The following is a 22,666-nucleotide window of genomic DNA, read 5'->3' on the forward strand; positions in this document are numbered from 1 at the left end:
AGGGATAAATTCAAGGTGAGGTTATGGTTAGGATGAAGGATTAGGGTTAAGGGTTAGTCGTTAGCTGTTAGTGGTTAGTGGATTAGGTTTTTGATTAGAAGAATACTCTCTACCTCCATCCATGTTGTTGCACATGGCAAGATTTCCTTCTTCTCGAGGAAGTGATATTTAAAGTGGTATCAGAAGAGTGTGTAGGAGTTAGCCAATTAAAAATAAAGAGGAATAATATACAAATCAAAAGGATTTGTATATACAAAGATCTAAGTCAGTAACTGCAGAAATGGTGTTGGTAGCAGTATTAGTAGTAATGTTAGTCATCATGTAGTCAACTGGCATACTCCTTCCTTTCTTTGATGGCAACCTTCAAGGCCCAGGTCAAATAGCATCTTAATGGAACATTGCCATATACGACATTTGTCATGGCTTAGCATGTTTTCTACACTTTATCTCATTTTCTTCTCACAACAGGTACTGGGCATCTCATGCATATGAAAATGACACGCAGAATAATTTTTTCCAGGTCACAAGGTTAGGAAGCAGTGAAAGAAACCAGAATGTTAGTTTTGTTTAGATATTTGTTTCAAATATCTCTTTTCTATTAAAAAAAAAAACCCAAATACTTTCACGTGATAAAAATTCAAGCAGATTCCTTCCTTTTGGAGGTGGAGATAAATTTCTCTTCCTTGTATGTGGGTTGGACTTAGCAACCCACATTGAAGGAATAGAATGTGGAAAGGGGATAGTGAAAAGTCATGTTTATATCCTGTACATCCTGATATGATGTGATGAGAAAGGCACTTCACTCTCTGGTATTATTTCCGCCTCTCCAAACCAAACGAAACGAAACCAAAAAACCCATGTAATCATGAAAACACAAGATCTAAGAACATCACAGATTAGAGAAAAGTGAGGACATATAACAACTAAATGCAATTCGGTTGCATGGAATGAATCCTGGTAAAGAAGAGAAACATTTGTGGGAAAACTGATCAAATTCAAATAAGGCCTGTAGTCTACTTAATAGTATTGTAGCAATGTTAATTTTTTAAGTTCTGAGCAATGAACCAGGGTCATGTAAGATGTTAAAACTAGGGAAACCTGCATGGAGTGTAAAAAGGAATTCTTACTATCTTGGCAACTCTTTTATAAATCTAAAATTATTTCAAAATTAAAAATGTTTTAAGTCAAAAATTCAACCAATATAAAATTATATACAATCAAAAGTAGATATCTGTCTCAATACTGACCTCTGGTACCCTATTTCCCTGCCCAGAGGTAACTCATCAATTTTCTATATATCTTTACAGAAAATTTCTAATAATAAATTTTATTTACATATTTGAGATTTTCTTTTTTTATTCTTTTAGTGTTTATTTTTGAGAGAGAGAGAGAGAGAGAGAGAGAGAGACAGAGCGTGAGTGGGAGAGGGGCAGAGAGAGAGAGAGAGAGAGGGAGACACAATCTGAAACAGGCTGCAGGCTCTGAGTTATCAGCACAGAGCCTGATGCGGGACTCAAACTTGGGAACTTGGGAATGGTGAGATTATGACCTGAGCCGAAATAGGACGCTTAACCGACTGAGCCATCCAGGTGCCCGTTGAGATTTTCTTTTATAAAATATATGCAGTTGTACGATATGTATATGATGTTTTTTACATTGATACTTTAAAAAATTGCAAAACATCGGCAGTCTGGCTGGTTCAGTTGGTGGAGCCTCAACTCTTGATCTTGGAGTTGTGGGTTTGAGCCTCACAATTGGGTGTAAAGATTGGATAAAAATAAAATCTTTAAAAATAAAAATTGCTGAGTATAACATACTGGAGAGATCTAGTGCTAGGATTAAATTTAAGTTACTCTGACTTCAAATTTAGTGCTTTATTCTACAAAATCCTACGTCCCCTAGCCAGGATGCTTTTGTGTGTTTGTTTTGTTTTGTTTTGTTTTCTTGAAATTTTTCCTGTAGGCATCTGAAAATCATCATGGTCTCAAAGGACAATAGATTTAAGAAAGGTCAGGCACCCTTGTGGGAGGGTAGAAAGAGCAGCTAAGGTGAGCCCAATAATTCCTGGGGGGAATATGCAAGTGCCAGCCCTTCACCTGGTCCTGAGTATAAAAGAGACATAGCTGGGAATAACTCTCCTGTCAGGACCGAATGCATGGCCAACCCATGTTTGCTCACAGATATGCTCACTCATGCCTGAAGGCAGCAGGGACCTGACTTTGAGTCCAGACAGTAATGGCTCATCCAGAATAGAAAGTAAGACTTCCCTGGTGCCTCTTTTGGCTCTTCTGACAACAGAGCCAGAGTTTTTCCAATACTCTAGGGCAGGCATGAAGCAAGCATGGGTGTCAGGCAGAGCTGAACAAGGCAGATATCCCTATTAGGCACAGGTAAGGCTTCTACCAATGGTCAGATTAGCCCGGGACTCTTCTCCAAGTTCAGGTGCTCAACTGGACCAGGTTTGGCAGGATTTGGGGGGACACCTCATTTTATTCTTGTGTCCACACTGGGAAGATCTCATAAGTTCCTCTCTTTCTATGTCATAAGTGAGATCTGAGACCACAAAAAGATTGAGATTACTAGTTTTTTTCCCAGTTCTATCCTCTAAAGCTTTCTGACCCAGCCTTGCAGCCTCCACAGGACATAAACTTCCTCCAAGTTTGACTTTCCTCTGATTACCTGGGGAAGACTTGCCTCAGTGGGACATTCATGAGGCAGAGCACATCAGAGCATGCTACTTCTTTAGGGCAATTTTATGGGTGCAAAAGGCCTTGAAGAGTGGGCTCCTACTCCTGGGATAGTCAGGCTAATGATTAGCAGAAGGATGATCCTGCAGAAGTTCTGGAGGGACTTGGAAGGAGCCTGTAGGCCAGCCATGACCACCAGATTGTGTGATGTCTCTCAGTCTTAGGCCAGGGTGTCATCTCTTCTTCCCTGGTACTTTCCAGAAGTTCTGTGGGAACCCAGTGGGCCCTTTCATCTCTCCTCCCTCTTCCTTTCCAATCCTCCTCACCAGCACCAAACATTATACTTTGTCCTGAAATGGAGCTTCTAATGAAAGTGGAGTTCTGACTAAAGGGAGGGCAGTCACTGAGAAAAGTAGGAATTTCAATGATGAATGGAAACTCCAGAGAGAATAAACTTTGTCAAATTCGTATTTTCATTCATCCAGTCATCTCAAATCACATATTTGGCTAAACCCTGGGCTTCCTCCTGTAATGATGACCGAGGCAGTTAATTTTTTGAAGGAGTTTACAGATCAAGATGCAAAGAGGTAATTATAATATCTGAACAATTGAAATATTTTTAAAGATATAGGAAAGAGAGAAGATGACTAGTATCATGTTTTCACTCATATGTGGGTCTTGAGAAATTTAACAGAAGATCATGGGGGGAGGGGAAGGGGAAAAAATAGTTACAGAGAGGGAGCGAGGCAAACCATAAGAGACTCTTAAATACAGAGAACAAACTGAGGGTGGCTGGGGTGTGGGGGAGAGGGGACAATGGGTGATGGGCATTGAAAAGGGCATTTGTAAGGATGAACACTGGGTGTTGTGTGTAAGCGGTGAACCACGGGAATCTACCCCCAAAACCAAGAGCACATTTTACACACTGTATGTTAGCCAAATTGACAATAAGTAATAGATAAATAAATAAATAAATAAATAGGAATGATAATGATGGCCTTTAAATCATAGCTGTAAGAAGAAAATGAGAGAATGAATATAAAGCACAAAGCATAAATCTCTTATATATTCAGTCGGTATTTCCAGCTTCATCATGAGTATGATTATCAACACTTTCACTTGTAATATTTTTATTGTTATTATATAGCAAATGTAGCTAGCTCACTGTAGAAGGTTTAGAAATCCAGGAAAATAAAAATAAAATAAATCCCCACTTTTACCACTTGAAGTAGACCAGTTTTTAATTTTGCATGTACCCTTTCAGCCTTTCTACAAGAATATATTTCCAAAATTAGAAATTTATCATATGTGTGCAGTGTTAGCATCTTATTTTTTCATGATGGTTGGCCCTGCACAAACTTACATGTAAAATCGTTGCCTCCATCTCTTCTACCAGAGGAGTTCTTGCATCAAAGTGTATGAGCAGTAAAGGATCCTCACACAAGTATGCCAAATTGATTTTTAAAGAGATTATACTAATTATAAAGCCCTAAACAAAATAAGATATGGCTTACTACACCACCCCTGACTAGCACTGAATATCATGTTTTTAAATATTTCAAAGATGATGAAGAAATTGAATTTATATGTTAATTTTCAATTTTATTACTAGCAAAATAGAGCAATTTTTATATGCTTACTGGCCATTGGCACTTTTTGGTGAAATAAATTTTTGTGTCTTCTATTTCTCTTTTGGGGAGATCATGTCTTTTAAAATTTACTTATATGGCTAATTATTTATCAATTAGACAAATGCTTTTTATTATTTGTTGCTGTTATTGCAAATATTTTCCCATTTTTCATCTTTCCCTTTTTTATGGGTTGTTTTGTGTTATATGTATTTTATTCTTTATTATATTCAAATGTTCTTAAATAAAAACCAATATATTTCACTGTAGATAGGATAAAAAATATAAAATACAAAGAAGAAATTTAAAGCGCTTGTAATTGCACCACTAACATATTAACAAAGGAATAGAACTGAAGGTTTCTATATGGATATATATGCATGTATATTTGTATGTATGTATGTGTGTGTATATATATATATTTTCATTTTGAAATAAATGTCTTACATTGAGTATGCTATTTTGTAGCCTAATTTATCAACTTAGCAAAACATATTGAATATTTTCACATGCCATTTGATATTCTTATAACATACTTTTAAATTACTTCATAGCATTCTGTAGTATAGATGTAATACAATTTATTTCACTGATCTATTTTTATATATCTAGAATACTCTTTACTGTTTCTTTGTTTTAAGTACTCTATTGTAAATAAAACTGAGAGGAGCATTCTGATAGATAAAATTTGCACATAATCTTAATCTAAAATTGTAGACATGGAATTGCCAGTTCAAAGAGACTATAAACATACAGTGAAATCCGCTTATCATCTGGACCTACAGTGTTCAAATGTTTATATCCTTTCACTTTTACCCAAAATAAATATATAATATTTTAAATATTTAAGAAAAATTATCTCTTCTTTTTTAATTGTATTTGATTTCTGATGACTTTGAACCTTCTTTACGGGTTTTTTGGCATTTGATTTCTGGTGATGTGAATTGAATGATTATAACTTTACTTAATTTTCTCTTAGATAATCTGCAACAATCTCTTGAAATTTATCTTCTAGATATTGTCTTCATTTGGTATTTGTCTTTAATTTCTGTTAGGCTTTTAATGTTCAAACATTTAATTTTATATTTTCAAATAAGTGGATCTTACCTTTTTTAGATTCTGTTTAAGAGTTTATGCTGAGAAAGACCTTCAGAAAGCTAAAGTAAATATTAACATACATTTTTTTTCAAATTCAACTATGACTTTGTATTTACATTTAAATCATCCATACTGGATGTATTTTGTTGTATTGTTTAAGGTGAGAATGTAACATTTATTTTCCCCTCAAGTTGCCCCAGAGCTGTTTACTGAATTCCTTTTATATATGCACTGCTCCTAGGATTAATTTTGTTTCAATTATTTGCCTAACGTACAATTCTTCGAAGCATGCACAAGTAAACATATTAAAGTATTTTAAAATTATGAGAGAATACAACAAAATATTGTGAGATAGTATTAACATGTGTTTTAATATCTAATGGTATATATATTCTTGCTCTACTTAATGTTTTTGGAACCACATTAAATTTACTATTAATTTGTTGGTGATTGACATCTTTATAATACTACTTGTTTCTTCATAAAGACAATATGGCATTCAATTTGTCCAAGACATTTTTCCAATTATATCAGTTCATTACATTCCATAAGAGCGTGTCTATTTTTAAAATGCTTATTCTAATGTACTTTGAATTTTAATGATACACTGAAACTGAAACTTTTTTTTAGTTAGCATTTGTTTTCATGAATACTGGAAAACCACTTATTTGATATATTAGTACTATGACTAGTCAACCAACTGAATTTTTAATATTGATAGTTTTTCATCTTCCTCTATAATAATGTTATCTTTTTCTTTCCAATATTTATTTCTTATTTATTTTCCTAGTCTTATTGCATTGGCCCAAATTCCAAAACTTATTGTGAAACCAAGCTGGGAATCTTCAGAAGGACTTCGGGAGATCTGAGGCTTCCTCCAAAATACATTCAATATTATATATTTTTTGAAGGACAGAGATTCCATAGTTTTTGTCAGAATCTCAAAAGGTTGCATCATCCTCCAAATTTAATAATCTCTGCTCTAATGTTTTACTTGTAAGTGTAGTGTTGTCTATTATTTCTACATAGATATCCAGATTGTATTGAGAAAGTAGTTTGGGTTATAGAGAAAAAATGAAACCCTGGGGAACTTAACTACCATGACCTTCCTTGGGTTCTGAGATATCTAAATGGTCCAACTTCTCTCCATCTTTCAGAATCTTCTTTTGTTTCTTTCACATATAACGTCTAGGGGTTTTAGTGACACTTAGTGGAAAGAATAAGGAAAAATATATCTCCCCTCTCTTCCTAGAAAGAGTTCTCTGATTTATTTTTTTCCTTTGCAGTTGTGCTAACGTTTTTGTTTGGTTGTGATTTATAGGGGTCTTTAAAATTCATTTTGCTTTATTTTTATCATTTTCTAGTCAGTTACTTAACAGAATTTTCCCCTATCTTCAAATTAAAAAAAAAAAAAACTTTCACTAATATAAAGAAATGTTTGTGTAAATCTTTTAAAATTTATTTTGTTTTGTGCTTAGGGGTTCTTTCAGTTCAAAGTCATGCCTTCCTTTAGCTCAGAGATATTTATTCTTCCCCTGGTACTTCTCTGAGTATTGTCTCTCTTTCCTTTTTGTCATGCCATTCTGAAATGCCTGGCAAGTTGATTGTATTTCCTGTATTTTCCTTTATTATTACTCTCATTATTTTCATATTTTCAAAATTTTTCTCAGTGATGTGGGCATGATTTCTCAAACTTATATTCTAATTCATCACTTCAGTTTTCTTAAGTTTCTAGCACTACACTCCACAACCTTTTAATTTGATAATCATGGTTTGCCATTCTCATCCCCACTCTGCCCCAACCACCATGGTCTTTTCTGACCTAAGGCTGTTATTTTTAATGACTGCTTATTCAATATTCAATATTTTATGGGGCTTTGTTGAGAGTACATATTGAAAACAATCAACATGTCTTTAGTTTCGTTCAGACTCTTTCTTGAGAAAGGGAACAACTGTTCTCATGTCTCGGATTTATTCCACTAATTTGAATTGTGTCTTCATACCTCTCATGACTTTCTCTACTTATTCTGAAAAGCACAGGGCTGGGTTGTACTGAATGACAGTAGGAGTCTCTAATTAAGATTCTTTGTTTGTGGCATCAATGATCTTTTTATTATTAATTTTTGAAACTTGTATTTGGTTTTTCTGAAGTTGATCTCAAAACTGTAGACATTGCTTCATTTAATTTTTAGTGCTTCAGAGAAATCTTAGATCAGTCTGATCATTATTCTTTGGCAAGAATGACTTTCTCTTCCTTCATGGATGTTTTGGAGTTTTAAATACAACCTTCAAATTCAAATTACTCACTATTACCTGACTAATATTGAGCTTCAGTAGTTTGTCTATTGCTTAAAAATGGATTGTATATGAAATCGGAGGATGAGTATACCACCTGATTTTCTTGATCCCAGGTATACAGATTCCATCCCTCCCCTAATTCACCTTATATCATTCATTTTCAATGTCAGAGTGATGTTTCTATGTGTTCTATGTGGCATATATAACAATGTCACTCCCATGCTTCATATATTCAGGCGGCTCTCTTTATCTATAGAATAAGGTCCAAATTCCTTAGCATACAATAAAAGTCTATTGATGTAACTTATTCAAAACAAGGACCACAAGCTTGTTTCTCTTTTACTTTGTTTCAATTCTGGTTTCTAGTGCTCTTAATAATGTTTTTATTTCTGTTTTTAAGCTTGTATTTTTTGTATAATAGTTTCCTAACCACATCCAATTCCTTTATTACTTATTTTCCAACTTCATCTCATAATTCCTCCATTAGAATTCAATGTTCTAGATTACCAAAATAATGAGAAAAGAAGGGAATATGATAATAAGTTGAAAATTAGAAAGAAATCATACAAAATGTGATTTTGCAGAAATTCCCATTTTATTTTCTTAAGCATTAATGAGTTAGTCTTCAGATCAAGGTAGAATAGTGCAATGAATCACAGTCCAGTGGAAGTCTGAGAACTCTGGAATTCAACAGATGTGGTTTGGATTCGAGACCTACCACTTTCACTGCTATTCCTTAACTTCTCTGGGATAAGTTGCCTCCCCTATAAAATGCATATATAAAAGGACAAAACACAGGCATGTGTTAATTGTCCTCAATACATGCTCCTCACTCACCTCCCAAATTACAGCCAGCAAGAAAGATTCATGAAGAGTAGAAAACTTATTAGATGCAGTATTCTGCATTGAATATATAAATTCTGCATTTTAAATATATTTCTAAAGTTTTTATAAATTCACATGTATGTGTTTTTAATGAAATCATGAACTTTGGGCTTGTATCTCAAAAGTTGAGGTGTTTTCAGGAATATAATTTCTTCCAAAATGTGCCCCTTGATGGCTCCTTCAGGGACTTATGGTTCTGATTTGGTATGACCATTCTGTACATGTTAATGTACAAATAAGGAAATATCAACTCTTCCAGAAGCTGGCCCAGGCCCATCTCAGAACTTAAGCTCTGGCCATTCTTCCTTGTGTCTTATTCTTAGACAGCTCAAGGCCCTTCCTTTTCCAACTGAGATCCCGACCCAGCCTCTTTTCCTGACACTAAAAAGGAGTCTGATAAACAAACCAAGATTCTGATTCCTCCAATCAAGAATCTCTCTTCATGACTGAAGCTGGAGATTCATTTCTGTATTGATGGCTGAAGGAAACCGGACAAGAGTTGGGGAGTTTATCCTCATGAGCTTCTCTTCCCTACCTACTGAAATACAGTCACTACTCTTCCTGATATTTCTAATCATCTACCTGGTCACACTATTGGGAAACAGCCTCATCATTCTTGTTACCTTGACTGACCCCATGCTGCACAGCCCCATGTACTTCTTTCTCAGGAACTTGTCCCTCTTGGAGATTGGCTTCAACCTAGTCATCGTGCCCAAGATGCTGGGGACCCTGCTTGCCTGGGACACAACCATCTCCTTCCTTGGCTGTGCCATGCAGATGTATTTCTTCTTCTTCTTTGGAGCTGCTGAATGCGTCCTCCTGGCCACCATGGCATATGACCGCTATGTAGCCATCTGCAATCCCTTGCACTACCCAGTCATCATGAACCAGAGGACACGTGCCAAATTGGCTGTTGCATCCTGGTTTCCAGGCTTTCCCGTAGCTACTGTGCAGACCACTTGGCTCTTCAGCTTTCCATTCTGTGGCACCAACAAGGTGAACCACTTCTTCTGTGACAGCCCACCTGTGCTGAGACTGGTGTGTGCAGACACAGCAATGTTTGAGATCTATGCGATTGTTGGAACTGTGCTGGTCGTCATGATACCCTGCTTGCTGATCCTGTGTTCCTACATTCGCATTGCTGTTGCCATCCTTAAGATTCCATCAGCTAAAGGGAAGCATAAAGCCTTCTCTACCTGCTCCTCCCACCTCCTTGTTGTCTCCCTATTCTATGTATCTTCAAGCCTCACCTACTTCCGGCCTAAATCCAATAATTCACCTGAGAGCAAAAAGCTGCTGTCATTGTCCTACACTGTTGTGACTCCCATGTTGAACCCCATCATCTATAGCCTAAGAAATAATGAGGTGAAGAATGCCCTTGGCCGGACTTTCCGCAAGGCTTTAGGCCTTAGAATTTGCATCCCATAGACATTAAGAAATGAGAGTAAAGTGTACTCAATGTGGAGCAATCAGTTTCATATGTGGGATTCCTCTGCCTCCCTTGCCATCTCTGTTGGGATGAAACCCAGCTGCTGAAATGACTATTGGGAAGCTCAGAAGAGGGAAAAGAGCAGAGAAGTAGGTTGGCCCTGTTTCTACCTCCTGGAAAACTCCTCTGTTCATTGTAGGCTTACGTTATTTTTTCTTATTGGTGTTTCAATAATTCTGTGCCATATAATTCCAGATATTCACATTACTATGTCCACATTGTGAACAGCATGAAACTGCTTATAATCCTATTGTGGGGATACATAATAACAGAGGACAAGACCAGTGAAAAATCATCATGTCACTTTCTTTTCCATCGGGCAGATCTGACTCCATTCATCAGAGAGAAAACCCTGTAATCCTTACCAATGCATAACTGTCATCACTGTCTTATTTCATTTTGCATGCCCTTGAAGCATGTTAGTTCTTCTAATCTCACTGGTATGTGATATAAATATAGAAACATGGATTGATAATGCCCATACTTACACCTTTATAACCCCACAATCATTTTAGTCCTTACTGTTTTCCCAGGAAGAATGAGCTGAGCTTTCACAGGCTTTCTATCCCATACTCAGGTTCTTAAGCCTTGTTGAAGTAGTAGTATAAATTTCTATTGTGATACTGTTTTCATCAAAGTTTAAAATGGATCTAGCTAACTGCAACATAGCTCTTCCTTAACCACAAAAATATTTCTCATTCTTCTTATGATTTCATAGTACTCTATTTTTTAGATATACCATAGTTTATTTAATGAGTCTTTTACAATTATAAATCATGCTGTAAAAAATAGCTTTATACACAAGCATTTTCATATTTTTACCAGTGTATCTGACAGATGGAAATCTAGAAATTGGGCAAAGGGTGAATACATGTACCATGTTGTTATATATTGGCAAATTTCCCTCCAAATTGATTATACCATTTTACCTTCCCACCAGAAATTTACAAGGGTTCTTCTTTCCCTATTGTCCCATCAATAACATTTGTCATCAAACGTTTGAAATTTTGCTTACATAATAGGTAAAAAATAACTAAAATTTTAATTTGAAGGAAATAAATTTTGAAGATTATGGAAGAAATGATTGAGTAAATTAGAGAATATAGTGAATTTCATTCATACTTCTGTGTTAGTAGTTTAGATGATTAGCAGCTGGTGATGTCCGGTACTCCATTTTCTCTGTTTGAAAAGTTCTTTCCATCTGTACGTTAGCCGGATCCATCTCATCTTTCAAGGCCCTAGTGTGATCCCTCAAGCAGCATAAATTATTCTCTGCTATATGCATCTATTCCAATTTTATCAACAGATAAGTTAAATTTTGCATATACTATGCTGTACTGGTTTTTACATGTTTGTCTTTTCCCAGTGTACCTGTAAGTCTTTAAAAATTAAAGCTGCACAATTATTTTTGTTTTAACATGACATGAGAATTCCTGAAAACCATATGTTCTGGAAAACTCTGCTTTTAAAATACTATGGAAAAATAGGGCTAGGGAATACCACTCAAAATATATGCAAGTTTGAAGCCAGAGCATTAACAGAAACAACAGCTGGTACCTGGAGAGACAACATAGACTGCTCAGATAATGCAGTTCAGTGATGTTGAAGGTTGCCACAGTAGATATTTAACAAGCATTATAACAATAGAATGAAAATGTCAATGATGGTTTATTTAGTAAAAGAGTATTTGGTACTGAGATAATGCAGTTGATATGATGCTCTGAACCAGTGGGGCAGCTTCTTATATGGTCATGGGAATCGGTGCCACTTTCCAGAAGTCAGAAGCTGCACAAAACAAGAGATGCTTCTCTTTGTGAAAGGAGCTTCAATTATAGTCATACTTCTAAAATTTTCTTTAAAACAGGTAAGAGAGCTCCTGATGGCAAGGCCTTGTGACATTCAGTGTTGAAGGTTATATTTTGGTTTGCTTTGCCCAATGCAAACTTTACATTACAATGAAATTATTCTATAGTTTTTCAATAGTGTATGAAGATGAACAAACGAATGGGTAATCCAGTTGAGAAGTGGTGGTGACTTGGAATAGAATAGTATCAATACAAATTAATTCTAAATAATTTTTGGAGGAAGAATTGATAGGATTTGATGGTGGATTGCATGTGAAGAAATACAGTGCTCAAGTTCCTGCAATAAAGTATAGATATTCTGAAAGTCTGGAGAAGATCCATTAAAGAGGCATGAAAGAGGTTTTATTCCCAGAAAGGTTAAACCTTTTCCTTCATATCCCTGCTATGAATCTCTTCTCACCTTTTAGAAACATCTTCTCCAAACTTACAGTAATTGATCTTGCCTCAGGATCAGTTGATTTCATTGGGTTATCCCAGAACCAGATATGGAGCCAAGGACTCAAGTGCAAGTGAATTATTAAGGAGAAACCATTAAATGTAGTAGAGTAGGAATGGAGAAGAAGCTGAGCAAAAATATAATTTTGGGTGCAATTCCAGACTCAGCAGTTCCCGCAGGGAACTCCAGGGAATAAATAAAGCTTAGTTTGTTCTGCTTCATGCCAAAGAAGTAGGCTTTTGTACTCCCATTTCAGTCATCCACTGGCTACTGGCAGACTGTAGAGTAGGAAATAGGGAGAATTAAAACTCCCAGGGACCACTGAAGGGGAAGAATAAATAGCTATTCTTTTTTATCCAGTGAGTCACCTTTATTATTTATTCCAACTTTTGTTGGAAATGTGGTATACTTCCCTACAACAAACTGCAAGATGAATGTGCCATCCTAATTAATTAAAATGGAAATCTCAGGTCATATAGGTGAAGTATGATGCAGAAGGTCAGTATTTTAAATATGGCTTGTAGAAAAATGCAAGCACATATTTGCAGGCACTTCGCTAAATATTAAGCAAACAATAATGAAGAAGTCAGGTATGGTTACTGCCTTTAGTAAGAAACATGTGGTCAAATGTCTGTTTCAGAAACACTATAAAAAATGTTCAGACATGCATTAGAGTCTTCGGATGAAGCCCTAATCACCTTGGGAAAATTTTGTCACAAAGCATGGACATCATCTTACTCCCTCAACTTCATTTCTTATTCAAGAAGTGTTAGGATTTTCAGACTGTTATTCAGACTTTCTTGTTTTCATCTTATCCAGGAGTTACTAGCCTCCCCAGCCAACAGTATCCCCTGCCAACTGCTTCTCCACTTGGCTTAGACAGTGATTAATGAGTTATCCTCTCCATGCATGAAAACTTCCAAATCCAGATCGGAAACACTCCCAAAGAATTAGCCCAATGAGAGTCAAAAGTGAAGGAAGATGTAAAAGAATACTGGAATGATACAAATAAAATCACTGTCTTAAAGAGATACCTGCACTACCATGTTCATTGTAGCATTGTTCACCATAGCCAAGACATGGGAAAAATCTAAGTGTCCATTTACAGATGAGTGGATAAAGAAAATATGGCATATGTATACATATATACAATGGGATATTAATCAGCCATAACCAAGAAGGAAATCTGGCTATTTCAACAACATGGATGAGACTCAAGGGCCTTATGCTAAGTAAAATAAGTCAGACAGAGAAAGACAAATACTGTATGATCTCATCTATATGTGGAATCTAAAAAAACCAAACTCAGAGAGAAGGAAAGTAGAATAGTGGTTATCAGAGACGGGGGTATGGTGACATTGGTCAAAGGGTACAAACTTAAGATGAATAAGTTCTGGGGATCAAAACATACAACATAGTGACTATCATTAACAATACTGTATTCTGTACTTGAAACTTGCTAAGAGAATATATCTTAAATATTTTCACCACACACATAAACAAAAAGATAATTATGTGAAGTAATGGACATGTTAACTAACTCTATTGTGGTAATCATTTCAATATATATATCCATGTATCAAATCATCACATTATATATCTTAAACTTATACAACATTATATGTAAATTTTATCTCAATAAAGCTGAGGGAAAAAGGAATACTGGCATGCTCTTCTGATCTCTCTCTCTGGTGCAAACCTTGGAGAATAGACAGACCACTGTTTCTTCCCTTGCTCTTGTAGCCTCATGAGTGCAGGAAAAGTTAGAGCTGCAGCAAAGCACTTCCTCCAATTATGGGATTGCAGAATCTTCATGAATTTTTGCATGTCTGGGAATTCCTCAAAACTCATACCTGTCAGAAACTGAACCTATGACTTTACCTGAGGACGAGGAAGCATTGGGGGAATCACTCCCTTCCAGTAAACACCAGGGACTAAAATAGTCCTGAGACCCAGCCTGGAATCCTCTAGAGTGATTGACACAGGCCCAGCCCAGAGCTTCTCTGAAGTGACTAATGCTGCACAACTCAGAACTTCTTTATAGGGACTGACAGGATTTACTTGGGGTGTCTGGCACACCCCTGGACAAAGCTTCTTTGAGAATGTGACAAGGCAGAACCCCAGAGTTCACCAGCAATGAGGACTGAGACACACCCAGAGTACCTTTGGGATGATTGGCACAGACACAGCCCAGGGCTTTTCTGAAGTGACTTGCACAGATATAGCTATATTTTAGGACTCCCCTGGAGTCACTTGTTCAAACATAGTCTAGTCTAAGCCTAGGGTAGCTGACACAGACCGGGGGTTCTCTGGAATGTGATGCAAATTTCATTCGCAGGAGGTAAGTAAAGAGCAAAGTGGACAGAGCACAGACTTGAACTCTTTTGTGAAGAGGATGATGGCTTATTACAAAGAAAATGTGTCTCCTTTGACACATTTCTAGGAAACAAGAAAGGAGATCAGAGGTCTCAAGTAAATAACCAGAAGTTTTTGACAAATTAGGTAATCTGGGAAAGGATGGAAAACAATGATTATGTATTAGGCTTTAGAATGTTCAAAGCACTTGAGTATATATTATCTCATTTCACACCCATAGCCACCCTTCAGATGGATAGGGCATCTGTAATAATAGTCATTTTACAGTTGAGAAAACCCTAACTCAGAAAATGTCATGTCAGTAGCTCTGTGACTCACAGATAAAAATAATAACTAGAACTTTAACTCTGAATTTCTTACTCTAAAGTCCTTGCTATTGTAACTATGTGGCCTCAAACTATCATTTAGGTGGGATTTTCACAAGTTTTCTTAAGTATGCTATCTTGTTCTTTCTTGTTGAAACAGTGCATGGAATCTTCAATACGTTACCACAGAAAGGAGACACTCTGGATAGAGGTGTAGCTGGCCAGTCCACCTCAGCTAGGTTTCTGCATACTTTCCCCTTCCCTAGAGTTCTTTCCCCTTCTGATGGCTGCAAACACAACTACATTTATCCAAGGCTCTGTGCTTGCAAGACCATTAGTAAAACAGTAGCTGAATTATACCTCATCAATAACATCCTGACAACCTCAACTGCATTAATGGAGCTACAGGAAGATCCGTTCTTTAGAATATCATCCCAGCAAACTCCCTTCCACCATCTCTCCCCTGCTTAGTAGGGGAAAACAGAACTTTAAAAAATGAAGAGAAAGGTGAAAGAGATGGAAGAGAAAGAGAGGAAAGGCTACATCAAAAGAAGGCAATGTAAAGGGATGGTTAGAGAAGGATCAAAACAAATGAAGGAAAATATGGAGTTACAACTGTGGGAGGGAGGCAGATGCAAGGTTTTGAATCACATTTTCATATTGTTTTGTGCACCCCTAGGGCCCTAAGAAGCAGCATTAGGGGGCTCTTTCAGGGGAAGAGAAAAGTGAAAGTCAAGCAAGTGGGGCTCTGAGCCCCTGCCTCTGCCCTTACTCATCCTCATTGGACTTAAGTGTTGAGATTCTCTGTAGGATGTGGTTTGAAAGAAAAGGGAAGGTCATCTCTGCTTTAAAAGTCATAAAAACTAGTGCTATGAATATGCATTTCTCTCAGCTTCCTTAACTGAGATTTTCTTTTTTTTAAGTTTTTTTTTAATGTTTATTTATTTTGGAGAGACAGAGATAGAGCACGAGCAGGGGAGGGCCAGAGAGAGAGGGAGACACAGACTCCGAAGGGGGCTCCAGTTTCTGAGTTGTCAGCACAGAGCCTGCCTTGGAGCTCGAATTCACTAACTGTGAGATTATGACCCAGGAAGTCAGATAACCATCTGAGCCACCCAGGCGCCCCAGTTAACTGAGATTTTCTTTGATAACATCTGAACTTCTGACCTGAGACCATTTTCCGTCCTTGCCTTTTGTTACACATTGGCCAGTGTCTAAGTAGCATCATCTGGTTGTATCCTTAGGAAATTCTCAAACTATGTTATGTTGCCGTTTTTCTCCAGTTTCAACTATCAAAGCTACACTTTATTGGATTCTTTTCTATCTAACTGCTTTACCAAAAGATTTGGTTTAGTCTTTTTGAAACTATAAAGACTATAATAATATCGATAATAACAATGATGGTGGTGGTGGTGATGGCGAGAATGCAAATTTGTGTAGTGTTTTATAATTGTACATTTATTTCCGCATCTCTTACCAAACAATAATTTAAAACATTGTTTAAAATATTTTTACAGGGGCGCCTGGGTGGCTCAGTCGGTTAAGCGTCCGATTTCAGCTCAGGTCACGTTCTCACCGTCCGTGAGTTCGAGCCCCGGGTCGGGCTCTGGGCTGATGGCTCAGAGCCTGGAGCCTGCTTCTGATTCTGTGTCTGCCTCTCTCTCTGCCCCTCCCCCATTCATGCTCTGTCTCTGTCTCAAAAATAAATAAACGTTAAAAAAAATTTAAAAAAAAGAAAAATATTTTTACAAATACTTATAATAGTGATTACTTTGCTCCATCATGGATTCACTAAGAATTTCATGACTAAAAACGTAGTTAACTTTTAAAGATAAATATCAGCATGTTAAACCTATTAACTAATGCCATTAAGATAAATGTTACTTAGTGATTCAATAAATGTTGATCATTACTTTGTAGGTACCAGGCATTGTAATGTGTATACAATGATGCATATCATTTGGTTTATGTCAAGGAGTACACAATTAGCTGGAGAGGACAAATATAAAAATAATTATAATATAACACCATTGATATAATAAGGGTATTTTAAAATGCTCTGAGGAACACAACAGAGATAGTAATTTATCCATTTGGGGAAGGAGATTGTCAGAAAAAGCTTCACAAAGAAGCTGACATTAGATCTTAGATTAAAGAATGAGTATTTGATATGGTTTATCTGAATTTCACTAAGGCATTTGATGAACTTTTTCATGAGATCTTTGTTACTACATTAAACAGATATAGTCCAGGTAACAGTACATATAACTGTTTATTTATACCCAACTCATGTCTGAAATTATTTGAAGTTACTTATAGAAAAAAAAATAGTTTTGCTGAATAGCCCAAAAAGCAGAGATTAAAAAATTGGTGCCAACTCATTTTAGGATATGGCTTAAGTGGTGTGCCCCAGAGTCATGACTCTGTCCTAGGAAACATTTTGATTAAATATTTCAGGGGAGTGGACATCTGTGGCACAGTGAGTGATGTAAAGCTGTTATAATAATGCTTTTAAAATATCTTCTCAGAACATAGCAATACATTTTTAAATAAATGTATATTGGAAAACAAAACCAAATGTACAACCTATAAAACACACACACACATTCAGAAGTCTTAACTGTAGACTCAACTAGAGACCCAATAGCATCATCAAACTGCTATAAAAATGATTAAACCTTAGACTACATTATTTATCAAGCACTTGGAGTTAAGCACTCTGCCAGGTGCAAAAGATACAATGATGAATAGATTTCCCTCCTGGCATTAACTATTAGATGATATAAATATATGTACACATACACAATTGTATAGTGCTCTAGTAGAGTTTTACACAAAGTGTTATAAGAGACTTAAAGAATAATCCCTTAATTAGGCCAAGGGAGTGAAGGGAAACTTCACAAACAAAATGATGTTTCAGCTGAGACTTGCAAGACCAGAAGAAATTATACATAATTGCAGGAAGAGGTTTCCAAAAGTAGAGAGTAACATGCACAAGTACAAGAAGGGGTAAGAGAATATGAGGTATGCACAGAACAGAGAGTATTTTTGTGTAACCAGAGCATCAACTGTGTAGGGGATTTGGACCCGGACAAATAAGCAGATACCAGAGAAAACGACCTTGTTAAAGGTATTGTACTTTTTCCCAGGGATAATAGGTAGTGACTGAAAGACATTAAACAGATGAGTAACTTAATTGGGGTTGCTATCAGATCACACACAAGTCAAGGATGGTTTGTAGAGAATGAACTAGAATCAAGTTTCTGCAATATTCCAGGCCAGAGAAGATAAGAGTAGTGATGTAGAAGGTGACACTGAATCAGTGTTTTTGGAAAAATAATAAATTTGGGGGTTAAATGAAAGGATTTTTGTCCCAACTCCTGCATCATGAAGCCTGGGTGGTGTCATTTTCTGAAATGAGTTAGATAAAAGGAAGAGGCTTGGGGTAGTGGAAGATGATGGGTGTAATTTATAACCCTTATCACTCTTTAAATCTGTGTAAATTATATGAGGCTGTATCATTGATGTGTGTAGTCTTTGCATCTAAATTCCTTCTGAATGGGGATCACTGTGCTTACACTCTGTCTATACAGATATTTCCATGATTATTTTTTGTATTTTGTTCATTCTTCATTCACTTATTGAGTAACAATTTAATGGGCATCTACCTTGCTAGGAATTGAGATAAAAAATTAAATTTTCTACACAGTTTCTACTTTCAAGTAGTATACCATCTAAAATATGAGATGGAGACATAAGTTAACAATTATTCTAATATTAGGTCCATGAAAGTGGGTGTTGCTAATACCTTGAAACTTTCTGATCTTCTTTATAATTTGTTTTGCTTTTTGCTCTATTACTACCATCTTATGCCAAAAACTCCTGTTTGCTCTCACCTATTAGCCTAGACTCATTTCCATTCTCAGAGTGGGTGAGTCACCTAATGGGTAAAGCCATGACTCAGAGACAAACTGCCCAGGAGGCATATCCTGATGCCAACATTTGCTGGCTGTGTAACTTGGAAAAATTATTCAACCTCTCTGTGCCTCCTCAGCTGTAAAGTGGACCTACTAATAACCCGTATATCTTTAGTTTGTTGCAAAATTTAACATAATGCATGGAAACCACTTAGAATAGTGTCTGGCACTTACCTGGTGCTCATTAAGTGTTAACTCTTACTTGGAAATTGACAAAGTATCAAAATTTTCAAAGAAAACATGTGGGGACCTGGGTGGCTCATTTGGTTAAGTGCCTGACTCTTGGTTTTGGCTCAGGTCATGATCTCACTAACTATAGGATCGAGACCCACATGGGGCTCCACACTGACAACACCCACATCAGGCTCCATGCTGACAGCACAAAACCTGCTTAGGATTCTCTCTCTCCCTCTCTACGCCCCTCCCTTACTCTTGCTCTCACTCTCACTCTCACTCTTTCTATCTCTCTCTCTTTTTCTCTGTCTCTCAAAATAAATGAACTTAAAAAAAACATGAATATGAATCAGCAAAAAATTTTAAATAGCACTTTCTCACTGTTATTTTTTTCTGAATGTTTATTTTTGAGAGAGAGCGAATAAGGAGAAGGGCAGAGAGAGGCGGAGACAGAGAATCCCAAGTAGGATCCAGGCTGTGAGCATAGAGCCTGACATGAGGCTTGAACTCATGAACCGTGAAATCATGACGTGAGCTGAATGACCTCAGTTGAAAACAAGAGTGGGACACTTAAGTGATTGAACCACCCAGATGCCCCTCTTGCTGCTTTGGCTGTTTACTTCCCTCCTTCCTTCACCACCCTGACCATGTCTTGCACCTGCTCAGTACTTTACTCAAACATTATCTGTTCAGGGAAGCCTTCTCTGACACTCCCCACACCCCAAATGCCTATGTCCTTCTCCACTGTTTTATTCTTCTCCATTGTTCTTACAGCCACCTAACATACTATACATCCTATTTACGTGACTTGTTTACAGTCTGTCTTTTCTACTAGAAAGTGAGTTATATGAGGGCAGAGATTTTTTTTTTTGTTATGTTTACTGATGTATTATCTTTAGTATCTAAAACAGTGTCTGGCACAGAGAAGATAATCAGTATTCATTGAATAGACTATTCTTTTCTCTTAAGGATTAAAAAGTAGGGACTTCAGTGAGTTTGGGCAGTAGATAAGGAGATAAGAAGTAGATTTGGGAAGACAAATCTAGCATTATCTCATAATGACTACAATGGTTAGCATGTGTTATGTACCAGTTACGTGCAAGTGCTTTAGATTTATTCCTTCATTTAAGTTTATATTTATCACAATTTCAGGTCTCAGTTTTGAAGTTTAGTTCTTGATGCCATGATGAAACATTCTACTTATTTCTTACAGGATTTGATATTAGTCTACATATTTGAGTTGGTCTTTATTTATTAACATGTAAAACTTGAAGTGATATTTCTTGAAAATCAAGATGCAAGTCAACCAACAGAAACTGATGAAAGGGTTTATGTGCGATACATCTAGATTCTTTCTATGGTCTGACCCTGTCTTGAGTTTGTGTTCCCTTTTCTGATCACATATAGCTATACAGAGAATATTTATCCCAGGGATCAAAATAAACCACAGTCTCTATATTTCATGTCTCCTTGTATAAATTGCAATATTCTGAGTTTAGAAATGAATATATTTACATTGAATGTAGAATATATTGAGTATTCCTCCAATATACTGAAATCATCCTGAGGGTTGGCTGCTTGAGATTAGGATGCATTCAGTTCTCTTCCTCAGGATCATTGGTAACTTTCCTTGATTTTCTCTTTCCTACCCTTCAATTTTGCAGAAAACATACCCTGGCTCACCTCATCAGCTTTCATTGTGCATTAAAGGAGTTTCATTGTGCATTGAGGAGAAATGCTTGGCCTGGCTGCTTTTTTAGTACCACTGAATGTTGAAGAAAGATAAGGTAGGAGCCCCAACATGAAGCTGTGATTTTGATCTCTATAGAGCAAAGTCAGGAGATATATAGGTATATGGTGTGCCTCAGTTCAATCTGAAAAAAGGTTAGTATTCTTCCAAAAATTATGAATCCCATAGACAGGCTTATTTTTTTACATTTTGGAAAGTACACCTTTTGATTTGCAACAACTATAACAAGAAAGGTAGAGAATGGGGCCATGGGAGGCTTTCTAAGGGTATAATAGAAGTCTAAATAACATATGGAGACTTCTACCTTCCTGGAGCATGAATGTCAATGAAATCCTGGACAGAAGAATGATGTGGGGAAACTGGACAATTGTCAGTGAGTTTGTCCTTGTGAGTTTTTCAACCTTATCCTCTGAGCTACAAGCTCTCCTATTTCTCCTTTTTTTGACTGTTTACCTGGTTACTCTAATGGGCAATATTCTCATCATCCTGGTCACTACAGCTGACTCTGCTCTACAAAATCCTATGTACTTCTTCCTCAGGAACTTGTCCTTCCTGGAGATAGGCTTCAACTTGGTCATTGTGCCCAAGATGCTGGGGACTCTGATCATCCAAGACACAACCATATCTTTCCTTGGCTGTGCCTCTCAGATGTATTTCTTTTTCTTCTTTGGGGCTGCTGAGTGTTGCCTCCTGGCCACAATGGCATATGACCGCTATGTGGCCATCTGTGACCCTTTGCGCTACCCAATCATTATGAGCCGCAAGGCCTGTGCCCAGCTAGCAGCTGCCTCTTGGTTCTCAGGGTTTCCAGTGGCCACCGTGCAAACCACATGGATTTTCAGCTTCCCTTTTTGTGGCCCCAACAGAGTGAACCACTTCTTTTGTGACAGCCCCCCTGTCATTGCACTGGTCTGTGCTGATACCTCTCTGTTTGAACTGGAGGCTCTGACAGCCACTGTCTTATTCATCCTCTTTCCTTTCTTGCTGATCCTGGGATCCTATGTCCGCATTCTTTCCACTATCTTCAGGATGCCCTCAGCTGAGGGGAAACGCAAGGCCTTCTCCACCTGTTCCTCCCACCTTCTGGTTGTGTCCCTCTTCTACAGCACTGCCATCCTCACATACTTCCGACCCCGGTCCAGCACCTCTCCTGAGAGCAAGAAGCTGTTGTCGCTCTCCTACACAGTAGTGACTCCCCTGTTGAACCCCATCATCTACAGCCTAAGGAACAGTGAAGTGAAGTCTGCACTGAGGCGAGTCATCCTCAGGACCCTGGGCCCTCAGAAACTATGATTGACTGACATGGAAACTGAAGGGGTGGAAGGCAAGGACAAAGGAGAGAGAAAATAATTCCTCAAATGGGTTCTGGTCTCTCCTCAGTCTAAGAGCAATGCTCTACCCACTAGAATTTTGGACTCTACTAGGATCCGTTTCTCAATGAAAGATCATGATTCTTTGGATTCTGTGGGATTGTGGTACCAATGCATCTGAGGATGCCGCCAGTTTACACAGATTAGGAGCCTATCCGGAGGTTGATAACATCGCTACAATTTGCCATTCATTACTTGTTTTAACTTTTCTTGAACTTCTTCACCCATGTCTTTTTATAATCTTCAGCTTTACATTTTTCTATTTGTCCAAAAACTCTACCTGCAACTCTCAAGGATCTTTTTTGCTTATAAGGTAAATTTATGATAG

The 22,666-nt window shown here is 37.1% G+C and overlaps 2 protein-coding genes across 2 annotated transcripts; both read left to right on the forward strand.

The window, feature by feature from the left end:
• Nucleotides 1-9,061: 9,061 nt before the first annotated feature.
• On the forward strand, nucleotides 9,062-10,024 carry LOC102970904 (olfactory receptor 10A2-like). The gene has a single exon (XM_007083167.2). It carries the CDS (start codon nucleotides 9,071-9,073, stop codon nucleotides 10,022-10,024), a length of 954 nt encoding a protein of 317 aa, XP_007083229.2. The 5' UTR covers nucleotides 9,062-9,070.
• Nucleotides 10,025-21,313: 11,289 nt separating this feature from the next.
• Nucleotides 21,314-22,261, forward strand: LOC102971208 (olfactory receptor 10A4). The gene has a single exon (XM_007083168.2). The coding sequence runs from the start codon at nucleotides 21,314-21,316 to the stop codon at nucleotides 22,259-22,261; it is 948 nt and encodes a 315-aa protein (XP_007083230.2).
• Nucleotides 22,262-22,666: the final 405 nt, after the last annotated feature.

The sequence above is a fragment of the Panthera tigris genome, chromosome D1 (genome assembly GCF_018350195.1).
Source record: "Panthera tigris isolate Pti1 chromosome D1, P.tigris_Pti1_mat1.1, whole genome shotgun sequence".
Taxonomy (NCBI): Eukaryota; Metazoa; Chordata; class Mammalia; order Carnivora; family Felidae; genus Panthera; species Panthera tigris.

What these genes read in the sequence shown, in the direction of transcription:
- LOC102970904 (XM_007083167.2), top strand. Translation starts at nt 9,071, where the DNA reads ATGGCTGAAGGAAACCGGACAAGAGTTGGGGAGTTTATCCTCATGAGC.
- LOC102971208 (XM_007083168.2), top strand. Translation starts at nt 21,314, where the DNA reads ATGATGTGGGGAAACTGGACAATTGTCAGTGAGTTTGTCCTTGTGAGT.